Source organism: Catharus ustulatus, chromosome 11, assembly GCF_009819885.2.
Source record: "Catharus ustulatus isolate bCatUst1 chromosome 11, bCatUst1.pri.v2, whole genome shotgun sequence".
Classification (NCBI taxonomy): domain Eukaryota; kingdom Metazoa; phylum Chordata; class Aves; order Passeriformes; family Turdidae; genus Catharus; species Catharus ustulatus.
This window is the reverse complement of record NC_046231.1, coordinates 13171210-13188136: the sequence shown is the minus strand read 5'-3', so window position 1 is coordinate 13188136 and position 16927 is coordinate 13171210. Positions and strand designations below refer to the sequence as shown.

The window sequence follows — 16927 nt, the reverse complement described above, 5'->3', positions numbered from 1 at the left end:
GTGTAACTGGAGCTGTTGCTGTAGGTCTGAACCTACAGTAACCGGGTTGGACTCGAACCCGCGTCTCCCCCTCCCCAAGCCGACGCCTTCCCCGCTCGCCCACGGCCGGAGGGCGGGGCGCACGGCCCGGCCCCGCCCCTGCCCCGCCCGCGCGCGGGCGCGCCTGACGACAGCTGCAAAGCACTTTTTCAGCAGCCGCAAGTGAGGTGAGTCGCGACCCGCGGCGCGGGGGGGGTCGGAGCCCCCCCGGCCCCTCAGGCCGGCCCGGGGCCGCCGGGACGAGCGGCGGGGCCGCGGCCGCTTCCCCCGCCCCGTCGGGGCCGCGCCGCCCGCGCTCCGGGACCGGGTGGGGCGAGCGGGCGGGGGGCGCGGGCGGCGGGGCCGCGGGGCGGGGAGGGGCGGCCGGTCGCTGTAGCGGCGGAGCCCGCGCCTCCCCCCTCGCAGCCCGGCGCGGGGGCCCCACTGTGAGCCAGCGCTGCCCCCGGGGGTTGGGGGCGGCGAGTCCCCTCAGGGGGCGGTGGCGGGGCCGGGCTCGGGCTGCGAGCTTCCCTCCCGCTTCCCTCCCGCGTCCCTCCCGCAGGGGTCCGGCGCAGCCACCCGGTGACCCGCCGTGCCAGCCCGCGGCCTCCGCGCTACCTGAGCCAATGCTAGATCTGGAGGTGGTGCCCGAGCGGTCTCTGGGGAACGAGCAATGGGAGTTCACCTTAGGTAAGTGTGTTTCTTCCCCCGGCCCGGGGCGGCAGCGGGGCCGTGCGGGTCCGTGAGGGCTCTCCCAGCGCTCCCGGGGAGTTGGAGGGAGAAAGGGAGCGAGAGCCAAAGCTCACCTTTTACTGTCGCTAAAAATGCTAAAGTACGAGCTTTAACGATTTCCTTGTAGTTTATAATTTCATCTTCAGCTTTTGCGTGCTGACTTGGGCTTTGTTTATCTGATTGTGTGCTTTCGTCTGCTCGTTTGCTTTCTTTTGTCTTGCCATAGGAGACTAATAATTCTTTTAAATAACTCCTGAAAGAGGAAGCATGAATGTGCTGATTGTCACCTGAATGTGTGTCAGGTGATGTTGGCAGCTCCAACTGTGCACTGATACTTTCTATAAATGCTGTGCTTTTCTGTACAAACCCTTCATAAACATGCATCGAGTTTCACAATTTCTTTGTGTTGCTGTTGGGTTGCGAAATAGTGGAGAAAGTAAACTTTGGAGATATTTTCTCAGGGTTAGATAACAAGTGTTTCCCCCCCAACCATTTGTATTTTTCATCTCACTGAGTAGTCCTTCCCTCCCAGTTATTGCCCTGCTTGCTGTGATGAGAAGGAGCTTTCCCCCAGCTGGTGCTCGGGCAGGACACTTAAATGTACAGTTGAAATGAGATGGTGTGGATTCTTTGGGTGACCTGTGTCTTCAAGCAGATATTGGCAGTCCTTGAAATGCTCAGAAAATGCTGTCGATGTCAGCTTTTCTGAGTGGTTGTGTGGCATATCAGTGTTGGCCTCTTTTATTTCCGTTTTCCATCGTTGCTGTAGCTCTGTGAGAAGTTAATGGTGGTAAGAGTTTGGTGCGTGTAAACAAGGCACTGTGTGTCAGCCCTCAGTGAACTTGAGTTACACTTGGGCTGCTGCTCCTGTCACCTGTGACAGCGAGGGGACAGACTGTTCCTGAAGACGTTGTTACACAGTTGCTCTGAGCCAGGTTGGACCTAAGGAGTGGTGCTGTGCCTTGGAGTTATTTATATGAAACCCATCAAACACAAAGGGGGGTTTGTGCTGCCGTGACTTCGGTCAAGTACAACTTAGTGGTTACAGACGGGGCTAAATGGCTTTTGGAGGCTAATTATAGCACCTCAGGTCCCACCCTTTGAAATCTTGGTGAACTCCTTGTACCCTAAACGTTCTGTGCTCTCAGCTTTGTGTGACCTTCTGCCCTCCTTTAGTGCCTGTCTTACCTGGGGAAAAGCAGCTTCTATGCATGCCCTGACTGTCTTCATAAATAAATAGCTCCCCTCCATTCTCTGTGTCAAAACAAAAAAAGGAAAGAGAAAATGTTTTTCCTTTTCCCAAGGAAAGCCTACTAATGCAGTCTCATGGTTAAAATCTTACAGTATCTCTGTGTGCATGCACACACACATGCATAGATGTGAGAGGGAGGAAACTCAGCTGAATTTCTTGGAGTAAACATAGCCACCACGTGATATGCCTAATATATAATTAGCATGACCTGCTGGTGCAGAGCAGGAGGCTGACTAGGTATTAGGATACTTAACTTTGTGGTGCACCAGCGATGTGTGAAGATTGTCCCTGCTGACAAAGCTGCTTCAGCTGTGTTAGTGGCAGCCGGGTTGGTGGTGCTGGTGTAAATGGGATTCTCACTGCCAGCACTGTTCTACTCATTATTTGTTTAGCTCTGCTCTTAGCAGAACTAATGGCAGTATTCCTGAACTGCTGCTGACTCTGGCTTCCAGTACTGTGCCCACAATGGAGATGACTGAGGGGAAATGCCAGGAAAATTTTGTACATGACGTTTTGGATTCTGTTTCTGGCTCCAGTGTTGACTCAGTATGTGACTAGAGCATAAAAAATTTAACCAAGACTGAGTTTAGATACCTGTGCCACTGCACCTCTTGGGCTACATTCCTGTTGTTTTAAAGGAGAGCAATTAAATACTTATTCTGTAGTGCCTATAGCTATATTATTAGTGCTTGAGATATATAATTTCTAAGGCATACTTGCATTTCTCTTGTGCTTTATACTTTCTTTTCCTACCAAGTTTCATGTATTTTTACTTAATGCATTATGATTAATCTTAGATTTTCTTGTATTTTTCTCCTAATCTTTATTCACTTCTCTATCTCCATCCCTTCAAGCCACACAGTCTTAGCCTAGGCTGATGCTTCAAGCTGTGATGTTCCTGACCAGTGCATGTGAGAGAGCTGTCCTGTGCTGCTTGTATCACTCCAGCATTTAGAAGAGGGAAGGATCTGTGGCAGAGGAGCCCTAGCACTGGTCTTTGCAGGCATCACTGCCATGGCTCAGTTTGGTTGACTGTCTGATGTGCTGGGAACCATGTTTGCTTCTCCATTCCCCCTGACTGATGAGCAAGGGAAAAAGAATTCTTTGTTTTCCTCTTAGACTGCAAGGGCTGACGAATGTGGAGGAAAAAGGGGATGTTGTGTGTGGGAAGACTGGAGAAAAATAACCCATTTTTTTAGTCTTCCTTTGACTTTCTGCAAATGGAGGCAAAGGGAGGATACTGGCTGTTGAACATATTTTGGGTCCTGTAAAGTGTTCCTGCAGAATTTGGGTTGCTCATTGTAGCTCTGCTAAGCAGCTGCATGGCCCAATCAGTTCGATTCTCAGTTACTGAAAACTGAACCAAGCCAATCCATGTCCATTTACTTGCAGCCTGAGAAAGCTGTGAGTAAGAGAGTCACATGAGCCATCTGTTTGCACACTTACCAGCCCAGGATTGCATCAGTTTACATCAAACTACAGCCCCAGCTCAGTGTTCCTGCACTCCTTGGACCGGGTGCTTTTGACTGAATCCTCCCTGGCTGGCACCACCAGCGTATGGGCCCTGGCAGCTGTGCTGGCTGGGCTGCAGCCTGTGCCACTGCTTTATTTTCTAAATGAGCTCATGGTCTTAGCTCTGCAAGTCTTTTATGGATACTGACTTAGGACATGGGTTTTATACTCTTCAATCAACCTTACATTTTTTTCTGGATTCATACTTTTTACTAGGTTGAGAAATGTGGAACTTCTACAGCAGCATCTTTGATCTTCGCTTCTTGCTGCTATTCATGTTTCTGTTCCATTTTGAAAATATTACCTAATACATAATAACTGTAGTCTTCAAACTCTGCTGCCTAGACTACAAGGCAACTGCTATTTCCTAGATAATAGGAAACAGTGCTGCTTTATTGTGTGGCTCTGCATTTTAATTTCATTACCATTATTAAAATAATAACTCTTCTTTTTTTACTTAATATCATCTACTGATGTATAATTTCTAGCTGCAAACCAAATTGTCCCCAAGATTATGGGCTAGGGTGAAAACCAGTTTTGCAGACATGTTGTATATGGTATTTGGAAATTGAATTACTGCAGTTCTAATCTCTACATCTGTTTTGCCAAAACTTGATTTCCTCATTTCAGCAGGGCTGTAATATATGGACACTACAATGAGAATTATATTTTTTGGGGTTTTTTTAGTGTATGCCATTATTACTTTAAAGCAGTACCCATGGTGAGCTAGGTGTGCATGTTATAAATAGATATATATGGAAAGAGAGATTTCTCACTTTGATACTGTAGTTAATGTCTAAAAGGTGCTTTAAAACATGACATACTGTCTGAGTTTGAGAAGTGTAGCAAGTAACTGAAAGTTTTGAATGTAATAAAAGTGTAGGTTCTGAGGTAAATTATCCCTAATCAGCCCAACTTTCTTAATATTTAAAAACTAGAAATAGAAAAGGACAGAGCAAGGAATGGAAATAAAATATCAGATAACTGCTGCAAGTCAATTCAGATTAGTTAGTAGGAAAATAAAACTTCACAATTATGAGCTCATAGCCTCTCTTTATAAATGCCTGCCTTGAATCTAGGAATGTGATCACATTTCATTTGGAAAGGCAACAAAGGTTTTTAGTGTGATAAATGATGAGATGGTGTGATGCTATTTTTTCTGCAGAATCAGCTGTTCCATTCTGCTTTCAAAAATTTATGGTTTTAAAGATAAGATATACACTAAGGAAAAGAAAAAAGCCCTTGAAATTGTGTGAGGGACTGAGTGACTATAAGTGCATTGCCTCAATTGAACCAAATTTTTAGTATGTATATCTTGTCTAAACTGAGAAGATAAAGTTTCTTCCTTGACACAGCAGCTAATGTGGCCTCTTAGGTCTAAGGAGAATCATTGCTCTCTTAGCCTTTGTGGGTGTCTGGTATGAATACCCAGTACTTCATCAACCTTAATGGAAAAGTGTTTCAGGAGCCTGAGTGTGGCTGGGACTGCTCTGGCCTGCTGTAGTGGAGTTTGATATGGGTGGTTTTACCAGTCATTGGACTGATGACCCCAAAAAGCAGAAAATTCTATGCACAGGCTGTGGCAAACTCTTTGCTTTTTTCTGCTTGTACTTTGCTGTGTAATTTTGTGTCTAGAGGTACTTTTTTCATATATGCCCAACAACTGGTAGATAAACAATGACTTTCCTGTTTCCAAACACCAGTGTGTGCTGATACCGTGACTCAAGTCAGCTTGTTTGTTGACCACATACCTTTCTGTTGTAACTCGGTGTTTGCTGATGGTGGTTTGGTTACCTCATGTGTAACCTTGCTGTTAAAAATCTTTGCTAGCTGGTCTCTGCACTGAAGAAATGCACCTTTTTTATTTGCAGGAATGCCGTTGGCTCAGGCTGTAGCAATTCTTCAGAAACACTGTCGCATTATCAAAAACGTCCAGGTTCTCTACAGTGAGCAGGTGAGTAGTGCATGGGCTGGCCAGAAAAGGCACTCATGGTGAATTGAGAGATGCTTTGTGCTCATGTACACATTGTGTGAGTTGTGGGGCTGCTTGAAATGGAACTACACCAAATTATTGTCACCACATGAGAGATGCAGCTTTTCTAAGTTTCATGTCAGATGTAATAATCCTCAGCACAGCAGTACAGTGATTTAACAGCTTTCAGTTTTTATATGCAGTAGAGGCATGGCATTGTTTTGCCTTTAAGAAGTGAAATGTTATGTAATTAGCTGGACATTTAATTCTAGTCTATTTACTTTATCATTGTGAAGTGGTGCAATTGAAAGAGCTGAATCACTCATTACTTTCTGCTTTTTGTTTGGTCCAGTGGTGATGAACCCCACAAGAAACCTTCCATACCTTTTCTCTGCATCTGCAAGTTTGTCTGCAGAAAGTGTGTGCAGTGATTTAAGCCAGCTATAAATGTTTTAATCATTCTTCATAACTCAGCATAGAGTTCCTGATATGCTTGACTTTCATCAAAAAGGGGACTAGAAGTAAAATCCTTTTGCTAGAGCAAGTAAAATGTGTTATTCTGGTGGAAGTGTAAAGGGAGATAGGACAAAGGAGTCTCAAATGTCTCAAAGGACTCTCCAGATGTTTTATGTGCACTGCACATTAATAAGAAGATGATATTCATATGTTGCAAATTACAGCTTTGCATCAGGGAAAAGGCAGAGTCTGTGCAATGTTAGTTTGTATCAAAATAAGGATTCAGGCCTCGTGCGTTTGCAGTGAATACTGAATGGCTCAGAACAACCTTGACTCTGGTGTTCACTGCTGGATACATATTTCATGTTATTAAATCTTTTTTCACTTTATGTGGATTTATGGATTTTATGATGTCTGAATTGCAAATGTGGCTCCTTGTGATTAATGCATGGGAGCATCCGTCTGGCAGAGAACACATTCCTTGTGTTTTGTATTCTTTGCAGGTTTTTAGCTTTTCTTACCACAGTGCACTTGAGTTATTTCTAGAGTTATTTAACTAAATTATCAGATTCCTGTTCCACTCAGACTGTAGAATCACAGAAGGATTAGTGGTTCAGTGCTAGTAAGCAGAGGTGTACCGCTCCTTGGTTTTTTACACCTCTTGAAGAGTTATATTGTTCTTGACTGTGTATACATTGAACTTCTGTTCTGGCTGCAGAGGGCAGGTTTAGTGGTTTGGTTTTTGTTCCCCAAAATGTAATAAATGTAAAGATGTTTTAGCATCTGCATAGTCTAACAAAAAGTTCTTCACAACTTTCTGGAATAATTCTGATCATTTTTTTTTTCCATATATTATTGCAATTCAGTGCCTGATGTTTTTTTTCACACACCACTCAGGGCCTGTATTTGACTGTCTGGCTCTGTCCTCACCCTCATGCAGAGTGTCATGCATTTCATTAGCAGCTGAGCACAAAGAGCTCCGTTTTTAGAAGGTTCAAAGCTTTAAATTAACTTTGCCATGTGTAACTTTTATCTAGCAAAACTGTACCTGAGCAGCCTTCATGTTTTTCCTCTTTGCTTTGTAAAATAATGCCTTTGAGCATGGTGATCAAATGTTTAAAGCTGTTGTGTCTAAGGCACTGAATTTCTGATCCTGGAACTCCAGCAGTGAGTATTTCCTTTCAAAAATTTATATGGCAATTAAATGCAATTAGATCTGCCCATGGTGCTCTCTTTAACTTGACATAAATGGGATGCCCAAACTGTGCCAAAAAGGCTTGATGAATCCTTTTCTGTGAATAAAAGAATTTTAACTCATTTTTGGTCAGTTTAAGTGGGGTATTAATTGCCTTTGTTTTCCTGAGCTTCTTCCACTGGATTTTTAGTTGATGGGATTGTTCAGGGATAAGTTTTTCCTGCCTCTTTAAGTAGATTAGCAATAGAACTGCACATCTGTGCTGCTTCCTTCAGGAAGATCTCTCCTGTTGCTTCTTGGCATCATCTTTCATACTTGAGGTTCTGCTTTGTGTATTAAAAGTTGTATGAACTAAATTTGTGTCCTTGAATCTTTCCATTAGAAAATATGCCAAATAGAACAGAAGCTGTTTGCTGGACTGTTATCTGGCTTTTCCTCAGATGTTTGGGGGTTATTTTCTACCCACTCAAAAGTACTTGTGGTGCTCCCAATTTGGGAGTAACCTTATGAAAACTGTTTAGAAACTAATTAAATGCAGAACATATCCCATAGCAGAACAACTCTGATGGTGTATTTGTTTTCTTTATCTGTACCCTTTCTAAATTAGATGTATAAGGATTAGAAAATTACTGTCACAATCAACATTAGGTGTTTTTATCTCTAGCTGATAGAACTGAAGCAGCATTGCAGCAGAACTACACAGAGCCATCAAAGCTTGTCAGAAGAGTGAGGTATTGATGGCATTGTGTGAAATGTTGTGAAAGCTTCATTTAGGAAAGAGTTGACACCATATCACTGGTGTTCAGGAAGGATGAGCTCAAACTGGACCAACTTCAGGAAAAACTACTGCAGTGATCCAGAGGAACAGGAGAGCTCCATCACAGGGGATGGAAAGCCCCATGGCTTGTTTTGACCTAGTGATGTGAAGTTTAACATCTGATTACTTGGCTGTATGGTTTGGGAAGGGGTGGAACATGCACATGAAAATGCTCAGAAAGAATTAAGGCTAGAAGACAATGCTGATGTGAAAAAATTGAGGATGAGAATTGGGCTTTTGGCAGTCAAACCACAGAGCTCCTCTCAATAGAACAAAGTAAGATAGCTTATGCTTAATTCATGAAAGGGCTGCATGGTGTGGCTGCACTTTAGATGCCTTTATTTGCCTCAGTTGTCCATCCCCATTCTGTCTTTTGCTAGAAAACTGCCTGGTGCAGTTCTCAGGCATGAATCTTGCTGCCTGCCTGCCATTGAACCTTTTTTTTCTCTCTGAGGAGACAGCTGTGGGGGGATAGAGCATTTTGAAGCAAGTGTGCTTTAGATGGTACATGATCAAAAAGCTGAACTGGGGCCAAGGGACTGTGTCTGTGTGGATTGTACTGGTGGAGCAGAGAGCAGCTTCCCCAGTGGCCCAGCAGACTGAGAGGGCATAGAGCCTATACAGACACCAGGAAAGCCAGTGGAATGTCTCCTATTGACTCCAGCAGACTGCAAATTAAGCCTTTAGTTGTTATGATTCACAGTAACTAAGGAAACCTAAATTCACAACATCAGAGTCTGAAGCCATCCTTTTGAGGCCTAAAAAAGACTGTGGCAGTTGGATTTTTGAAGTGGAAAGCCATCTCTTTGTCAAGCACATGCTTGGTTCTGATGTGAGACTTGGTATTTTTGTGCACCAGGAATGCAACAGAGGCTGTCCCTAGGTGGTGTCTCTGATGCTAAACTGGGAATGTTAATTTTTGGGGTGGGGTTTTCTTGGTTTCTGTTTTGGTTGTGTGGTTGATTTTTTTCTTTTTTTTCCTTTTTTTTTTTTAAATGATGTTGAGGGTTACATTGTTTTGAGTTTTGTTTTTTTTTTTGTTTTTTCCCCCCACTTACAGTAACTCCTTTTAAAAGTTTTTGCAGGGCACAGATATTACACAGGCACTTCTAGTTCTTTTCATAACAAAACTGAAGGGGTTGAGAGGTTTGGCCAAATGTATTTTAACTATGCTTACTCATTGAACAAGTGATTGTTTTCTGAGATAGTTTTGTTTTTCTAAAGTAACCAATTTGTACTTTTACAGTGATGTATATCTTAACAAAGAAGTCTTGAAATTAGAGAACTAACAGCTTTTTTTTTTGTTTGTTTGTTTTGCAGTCACCTCTTAGCCATGACCTCATCCTTAACCTGACTCAGGATGGAATCAAACTGCTGTTTGATGCTTTCAATCAGAGACTTAAGGTAATAAAACACCCTGCAAACAGATAGTGCACAGCAAACCCCTGGGATGTATTGACACTTAGCATAAGTATGTGGCTCCTTTAGACATTTAATTTGTCTTATGTAGAGTGCTCTCTTGTGATTAGGAGCTGCATTTCTTCAGTTTGGGATTAAAATCTTTGTTCATGGAAGTGAGGCACCTTACCTCTGTTCTGGGGATGTACAAGTGCCACAGGAGTCATGGTGCAGTCACTTGCTCATCTTGTCTTGAGTGGCGCAGGAAGTGCACAAGGCCCTTACTAAAGCTATGCCTTGGGTTTGAAATCAGATCATCATTAATGCAAACCAGACTGTTGTTTTCTGTTCCTTTATCTGTGCTGCCATTTTATTTATGAAGTTAAACTTCCTCCCATTCATAGTTTTCATTTAAGCTAGCTTTGCAGAGTACTTGTGTGGGTGTGAGTGTGTGATTCTCCCCAGAAAGCCACATCCAGGCCTCTTGTGAGCAGCTGGCTGCTGCACTGAGTTCAGTTTGTTCTGGATGAGTTTTGATTCTTGCAATTGATGTCTTCTGTGCTTTTAGATGACCAAGTTGATCTGCAGCTCTTAAGGATACTTAGTGTAGTTAGTATGCAAAATAAAAGGCAGGCTGGTCAGTGCCTTCTCATGTCATTTATCCTTGCAAAGTATCTGTAATGGAAGTGGTATTTTTTTATCCATACAAAGTGGGCAACTGTGGGGCTCTAGAGGTATGACTACAAAATTTTGAAAACCTCTTTACGGAAGCCTTTAAAATATCTGGGTGTAACTTCTTATTCAGAGTGGTCCTTTCAGCCAGACCAGCTGTGCTGAACAATTTGCTTCTCACCTGGTGGGTGCAAATTTCTCTGTGACAGAAGTGTTTAGGTGTTGATTTGGCTAATTGGGAACTGCTCTAACTTCTGTGCTGCTTGACATTTGAAAGCAGAAGTGTGGTGTTAAATGTGATACTAAAAAATGGAATGTTTACAGTTTAGGTAAATCTGGAATATGGTGCTCACATCCATACTTGCAGGGTTTGGAACAGTGGTAGGTGGAGCCCTCTGCCCTTTTCTCACATCTAAAATAAAAACAGCAGAAAAACGCCATTCTCCAAAGTTCAACCACTGCTTTATCCCAAAAATTACTGTAGGAGAGAAGCATGTGCTGTCAGCTGAATCTCAAGCTCTTTGTGTACTTCATATATATATTAAATTGTTGAATAGCAACCCAGATTAGTTGTTGGAAGTCCTTATTTCTCTAAGAATAGCCTGTGACACCATGGTATGCTTGTATTTTTCTGAAAAAAATTAATATTAACTATAAAAATGCACATTTAAAAGAAAATTTTCAGTTCAGATTGAGCTCATCTGAGGGACAACTGAGCACTTTTTTCCCCAGATTTGTTTGTAATTGCCTTATGGTAATTTCTGTTCATGAAGTCATTCAATAATAAAGATATTCTTGGTTTTGACAAGTTTTGAATTTACTTGAACTGTGTATGTGGATTTACAGTTTTTAAGATAATATCTTGAAAATTCTTTGTCAACTGTACAAAATCTTTTTAACTGTATGTAATTCTGCAGAAGATTGAATTCAAAATTGGCATAATCATTTCAAGTACATGGTTTACTGAGTGACTTTTTTGGGGAATGTTGCAATCCTGTAGTTTTTGAGGTGCTGTAAGTAGTGTCTGCCTTGTCTCTTCAGCTCCAGTTTCTGAGGGTCTGATTTTGTCACACCCAGTGTGCTAAGAACCAAGCCAGAGCTTTTCTTGCCTTTCTCTATTTCTTGCCTTTCTTTTCTTGCTTTTCTGTATTTAAAAACTAGTTTTAAAGAAAAAATAGAAATCTCAAGCTCCTCTGGTATGTGTTTCTAGGTTTGTTTCAAAAATTAAAAAAAGCACAGGAAAACCAATCTCTTCTGTTTTGTTGTGTTTCAGTGGTCTAGTGATACTTCTGTTTGTTTGAACTATGAATAGTCAAACTGTGTAAATGCATACAGTGCTATGAGAACTTACACTTGTAATAAAAGTGTTCAGACAGCTTGCTAGAAGAAATTCAATGGGATCAGTTCAGAAGTGAGCAACAGGACTTGTTAAAGGATACAGTAGGTGTAAAGTAAGTGGTGCCTGTTTTTATGATGGTGTGACTGTGTTTTCAGTGTTGCTCAGCAGCAGCAAAATTGGAAAAATCTGGAGGCCTTTATTCTCTTTGTGTGGGTTTTTTTTTTTAATAATACACACTTGCTAGTAAATATGACTGTTTAAGAGATTGAAATACAGGCAACTAAGATGGAAAATCTTGGCAATTCCAAGGAAGCTGGTGCAGGAATAAAGTCAGCAATATTCCTGAGAAATTTCCTCCCTTTGTTCAGGGACAAGGGGGAAAGATTCACCTTCAGTAGCCAGAGCATTGCAGGGGATGTTGCTGATGTGAATTGGTAGAGCCAGGACCAGGTTCTGAAAGCAATTTTAGCATTAAGGTCTCTCATGTGTGCTCCCTCTGAGGTGGAGGAAGAGTTGAGTTTCACAGCATTGGTCTGTTATTGCTGGTAATAGACATCTGAACACTTCTATAATCTTAGTGATTATCAAAAGAGTGAGTATGAGGAAACATCAGCTTTTACTCATTTAAGGCAACTATCTTCTGACTGTGTAGTAAACCCATTGCTGAACAGTCCTTGATCTTTTCAGTTTATGTTCTCTCCACCTAGAATCACACTGATCCTTTGTCAGTGTAGCTGCTATAATTTAGAAAATAATTTTTTTTCCGAGTGCTCTGGCCTGTTCTTCATTATGGCTTTCATGACTTGAGATCCTTTGACTGCCATTAATTTTTGCTAAGTGCACTTGTTTATTCCTCTGTTGGTAAAAAGAAATGTTGACCTGAGTTGATCTGTTTGAGTCATGGGAAGAGGGCTGTTGGCAAACTGGTGCCTACTGGCTGCTGTTTGTCTTGGGGGGAACCACATTTGTGCCAGTGCAATTCTTTGTGCACTGCTCCTGGTTGTTCAGCTCATCCTTTTGTCTTGCACTGTGCAGTTTCAGCAGAACTTCAGGAGGGTGCCCAGTGCACGCAGTAGTGGCTGCAAAACAGGATCTGGGGTGGGGCTGGTTCTCTCTATTTTCAGAAAAAATTTTGTGGAGGGAAAAGATGTGCAAGAGCACTAAAAAAAAAAAGTAAAATCAGTTCTAGCTTTTCATAAAAGTAGTCTTTGTTTTTTAATAGGCTTTAAAGTAAAGGAAATCTGGACAGGTCAACTGCACTTGAATTAAAATACTAGATAACTAGGTTTTTCCAGGAAACATAATACCAAGTGCATTTTATTAACAAGAAAAATGTTTGTTCTCTTGCTGGTTCTGCCAAAATGTTAATTTGTTGCTTGCTTTGTGCCCTACTTGTTGCTTATATTTTGAAATGCCATTAAATGTTGACTTTTTTTTTCTAAATATATACAGAGGTAGTGGTTTAAGCATTGCAAGTTGTTTTATTTAGGGTTATTTGCTGGGCATCTCCCAAAACCAAGACTTCCTTCTCAGCTGGTGATATTTTTAGGCTTTAAAGCCACACTTGGTAGCAAGCTCCCTGGGAAATTCTGCTTTATTCTCTTGCTGAAGACTGTGTCCTGTCAGTATCTGCCAGTGATTTGTTGGAGGATTATACAAAACAAAAAACATGTTTTACCTTTGCTTTACAGTGGCTGTGAGCTGTATGTGTTTTCTTTTCCTGCTGACACAGGAACATGTATGTAGAGTGGAAGGAGCTTGTGTTTGTCCATGACTACTTGCCAAAAATCAAAGACACAGTATAACCTCAAAATCCAGTGGCAGTCATAAAAGTCATATGACATCAGTCTCAGATATGTGTTTGCAGTCATGTAGTCAGAACAAAGGATCTGTGTCTAATTTTCTGCAGAGAGGAAAGCTCCTTGGAATGTTCAGTAAGGTTTAAAACATTTACTGAATATCAGAACTGGGTATTATGGCTTGCCCTGATTCCTTGTGGGCTGCTCTTCTGATTGTCTTCTGTAATGCTTGGCAAGGTTGCAAGATATCTTACGTATAATTGAAATGGGGTATTACTGCTAAGTCTTGCTGTGTTCATGTTTTCCTTTGGAACAGCTGGAAAGTTACAGCAGTGTGGTCAGTGTTAGGACTTTAGTTCCCTGCACAGCCGTTCTTCAATAGGAGCAACCTGAGGAATAGCCCATTGATATTCATCAGAGCATTCCCTAATTAGCTCATACTTGCTGTTACTTTCCTTTGAATTTAAGAGTAAACCTTGTAGAAATCAAGATCTGCTGTGTCAGTGACAGTATTTCTTCCTGCAGGCAGTACTGATGTACATGGGGTATGGGGGTTCTCTCCTGAACCCAGAGTTGTTGAGTCCTTATTTCAGATGTGCAGTTGCTGAGTCAGTTTTTGAACTATGATCTCTGACACTGGTTTATCTTGGCAGAGTTCTGTAAGAAGGGGAGCAAGCAGCACTAGCTAGTCTTGCCTTTTGATAAGAATTTACCTCTGTAATGATTTGCAAGTCTCTGAACTATGGCAATGTTTCTGTTTACTGTGTTTCAGGTGATTGAAGTTTATGACTTGACTAAGGTGAAGTTAAAATATTGGTAAGTGATTTAAGACCTCCATGATTCCTCTTGGCTGGTCTTACTATTTTTTTAAAGTCTTTAATTAATATTTTCAATTATTCATTTTAAAATAAAAATTAGTTGTCATAAAGGAGTGTACGTTATCATCCTTTCTTGAACATGATGCTCAGTTAAATCTCCAAAACTGAAGAGTAAACTGCAAACTTCTTACAATTTAGATGTGGTATTGCCATCAGTAAATGCTTGTAGCATCTGTTTGGTTTCCTTCAGGCAGACTAATTGTTTTCTTTTTCAGTGGTGTCCATTTTAACTCTCAGGCAATTGCTCCAACCATAGAACAAATTGATCAGTCATTTGGAGCAACACATCCAGGAGGTAAGCCAAAAGCTTTCTGAGAAGCATACCTAGCCTGACAGTCTTCTTTCTAGGAAACCTTTCCAGTATGTCTGCCTAGAGCAGTGTGTAGGCAGTTCTGTTGTCATACGATCTGGAGCTGTGTTCCAGAATGGTCATTTCCTAACAGCTGGGAACTCATGTAAAATGTATTGTCAGTTCAGTTGTGACTCTTTTAAAAAAGTGAAATGGTGAGGCAGAGAGTCAGTGGCACTGAGTGGTGCATTCAGATGCCATTAATGATTGTTTTGAGCTGCCAGTGCCAGAGAGCTGTGAGCTTTGTTGTTGATGCTGTTGTTGCACGTCCTCATGCACGGTCAGCCCTCAAGCATCCTCAGGGATTGTGGATATCATGAGCACAGACATTTGAGCTGCTCTCTGTGGAGGCTCAGCCAGGGCTGTTTGCTCAGTCTCCATGCTCTGTGAATGTGGTTATACCCCTGCTAGACAGGATCAAATCTGAGCTGTGTGTAGGTGCTTACACCTCCCTGAACCCCCTCCTGTACTGGGAGCACTGGGGAGGTGTGAAGTCAGCCTACGTGCAGCATGAGCAGAACCAGGACAAGTTTGTTTAACCTGGCTGAACCCACTCTGACTCTTGCACAGCCACTTGGCTGTTCCCCATCTCTGCAGCAGGAAAAAGACTATCTTTAAGCTCCTTGTTTATATATGAAAACGAAGAGTGTATTTCAGAGGGTTGTTAGGCTATGAAAATAAGCCAGTGGTGGAACTTTGAAGAGGATATTTATAATTAAAGTGCTCGGGAGCTTTCAAGAAATGGAGCCACAAACTGGCACAACAAGGAAGAACATTAACTCCATATAGTCAAGATACCATTTTCAGAGCCTCATTTTCTATTTTTAACTTAAGCCAGTCCATTTGTAGTAGTCAGGCAGATTCCCAAACAGGCGAGTGTTCTTTGTGATGGATGGTGATTGCATATCCAGCCTTTGTCTCTGCTCTCTGCAGGCAATCTCTTGCACATAACAGAACAGGATTTATTAACTGGGGAGGGTCATGTGGGTAGAGCAGTATCATTGCATAAAAGCCTGCAGTAGTAGATGAATATCAGATTGAGATAAATGAAGCTTGGAGCATTTCTAACTGTAATACACAAAGGACCAGAATTAGCCTTTTAAAATTTTGGTCCTGACATTAACAGTTCCTTTACACAGAAGCTCTGAAATCTATGGTTAGATCTATTATGGAAATGGTATGTACAAGAGACTGTAGAAGTCAAGAAGGTTAAAAGTAGTTCCATGTCCTGAGTGGCTTATCATTTTTATTTGTTCTGTGATGGTGGTTTATTTGCAAATGTGTAGAGGTGGAGCACTTCCAAAATTGTGATAACATGAACTGTAAAAATACATATCTAGCCTTAAGCATTGCCTGAGGAAGTGGTAGCATGTTTTATTACTGCATAAAATCATATGTAGGCACTTAAAAATATAGTTTGGCACCATTTGTCCTTGTGCTGAATTTGCAGATCTTGTGCACTTGTCATAGTCAATTAAGAAAACTTGCACACTTGCTTCATCTAGTGATAGTTTTTCATAACATCTTTTCATCTAGTGACATGTAGATAAGAAAATGTATTTATTAAAATGTTGGCCTCTATTACCATTTCGCTAATGCATTTGCTTATTCACATTTCCTCATTGGAAAAATACTTTTTGCATTAACAGCCTACTTAGCAGAGGTAAATGCTCTGTATTAAGCTGCCTATCACAAACAGTTTGAACTGTATTATGCAACACAAGTTTTTGATAACTCTTTTCTTCGTGATTTCTGAAACAGAAAAGGTGAAGAACCAGAATGGTTTTCATCATGGGGGGTGGGGATGGTGATGGTGTTTTCACGTCCAGTGCAATTTCACAAGAATTGCAGCTGGAGTGGGAAGAGAAACCTTCCTCTTAGTGTGACCAAAGCACCAAATGCTAGTTTTCATAAATGAAAGGAACATAACCATACCTTCACTTCTCTGTGCTCATACTCCTCCCAATCCCCAATGCAAGCACTTTAAACATATTTTGTTTATCTCTGTTAACCTCCACTAGAATTTCAAAATGTTGTCTTTCACTTAAAGCCAAGGTGGTTGCAGCAGAACTTTCCTGCAACAGGATACATTGGTAGTTTCAAAATAAATTTCAAAAGGTTAGCAACAGTTTTGTGTTGAAACCAACCTTCAGTGAGCATTTTTGGTTTTGCCAGATCAGTGGTTTTAAAAAAGAAGAGTCATCAGAAAAATCAACCAGCTTCCTTACTTTTTGGCTAATGTTAGTTTGAAACATTGCTGTACCTTTGTCATGGGGCTTATTGAAATGCAACCACTTTGGAGGTCAACAGCTTCATCAAATCCAAGATTTTATCCCACATTTCCATGATTCTCTGACTTGACCTCCTGCTGGGAAGGACTTGCTTTTGCCAGTGGCCCTATTGAAACCACATCCTGTCCCGAGTCCTCGTGGATGTGGCTTTGTACCAAAGTGCCATTCAGCAAGGATTAGGGCTGTGGGGTTGAACTCAAGTCATAAAGTAGAAGAAAAAGTCCTCCTTCCCTCCTACACAGTGGCC

At 41.7% G+C, this 16927-nt stretch overlaps 1 protein-coding gene across 2 annotated transcripts in view; it reads left to right on the top strand.

Annotated features, from left to right (window-relative positions):
- Positions 1-148: 148 nt before the first annotated feature.
- The window catches only part of PHAF1 (phagosome assembly factor 1), a 34719-nt gene continuing 17940 nt past the window's right edge, over positions 149-16927 (top strand). For both annotated transcript variants that reach the window (XR_004419039.2, XM_033069692.2), the window contains exons 1-6: positions 149-206; positions 581-708; positions 5386-5468; positions 9275-9358; positions 13935-13978; positions 14256-14335. Coding sequence is in view for 1 of the 2 variants with exons in the window: in XM_033069692.2 (XP_032925583.1) it covers positions 645-708; positions 5386-5468; positions 9275-9358; positions 13935-13978; positions 14256-14335 (355 nt within the window). In the remaining variant the exon portion in view is untranslated. The remainder of the gene's footprint in view (positions 207-580; positions 709-5385; positions 5469-9274; positions 9359-13934; positions 13979-14255; positions 14336-16927) is intronic.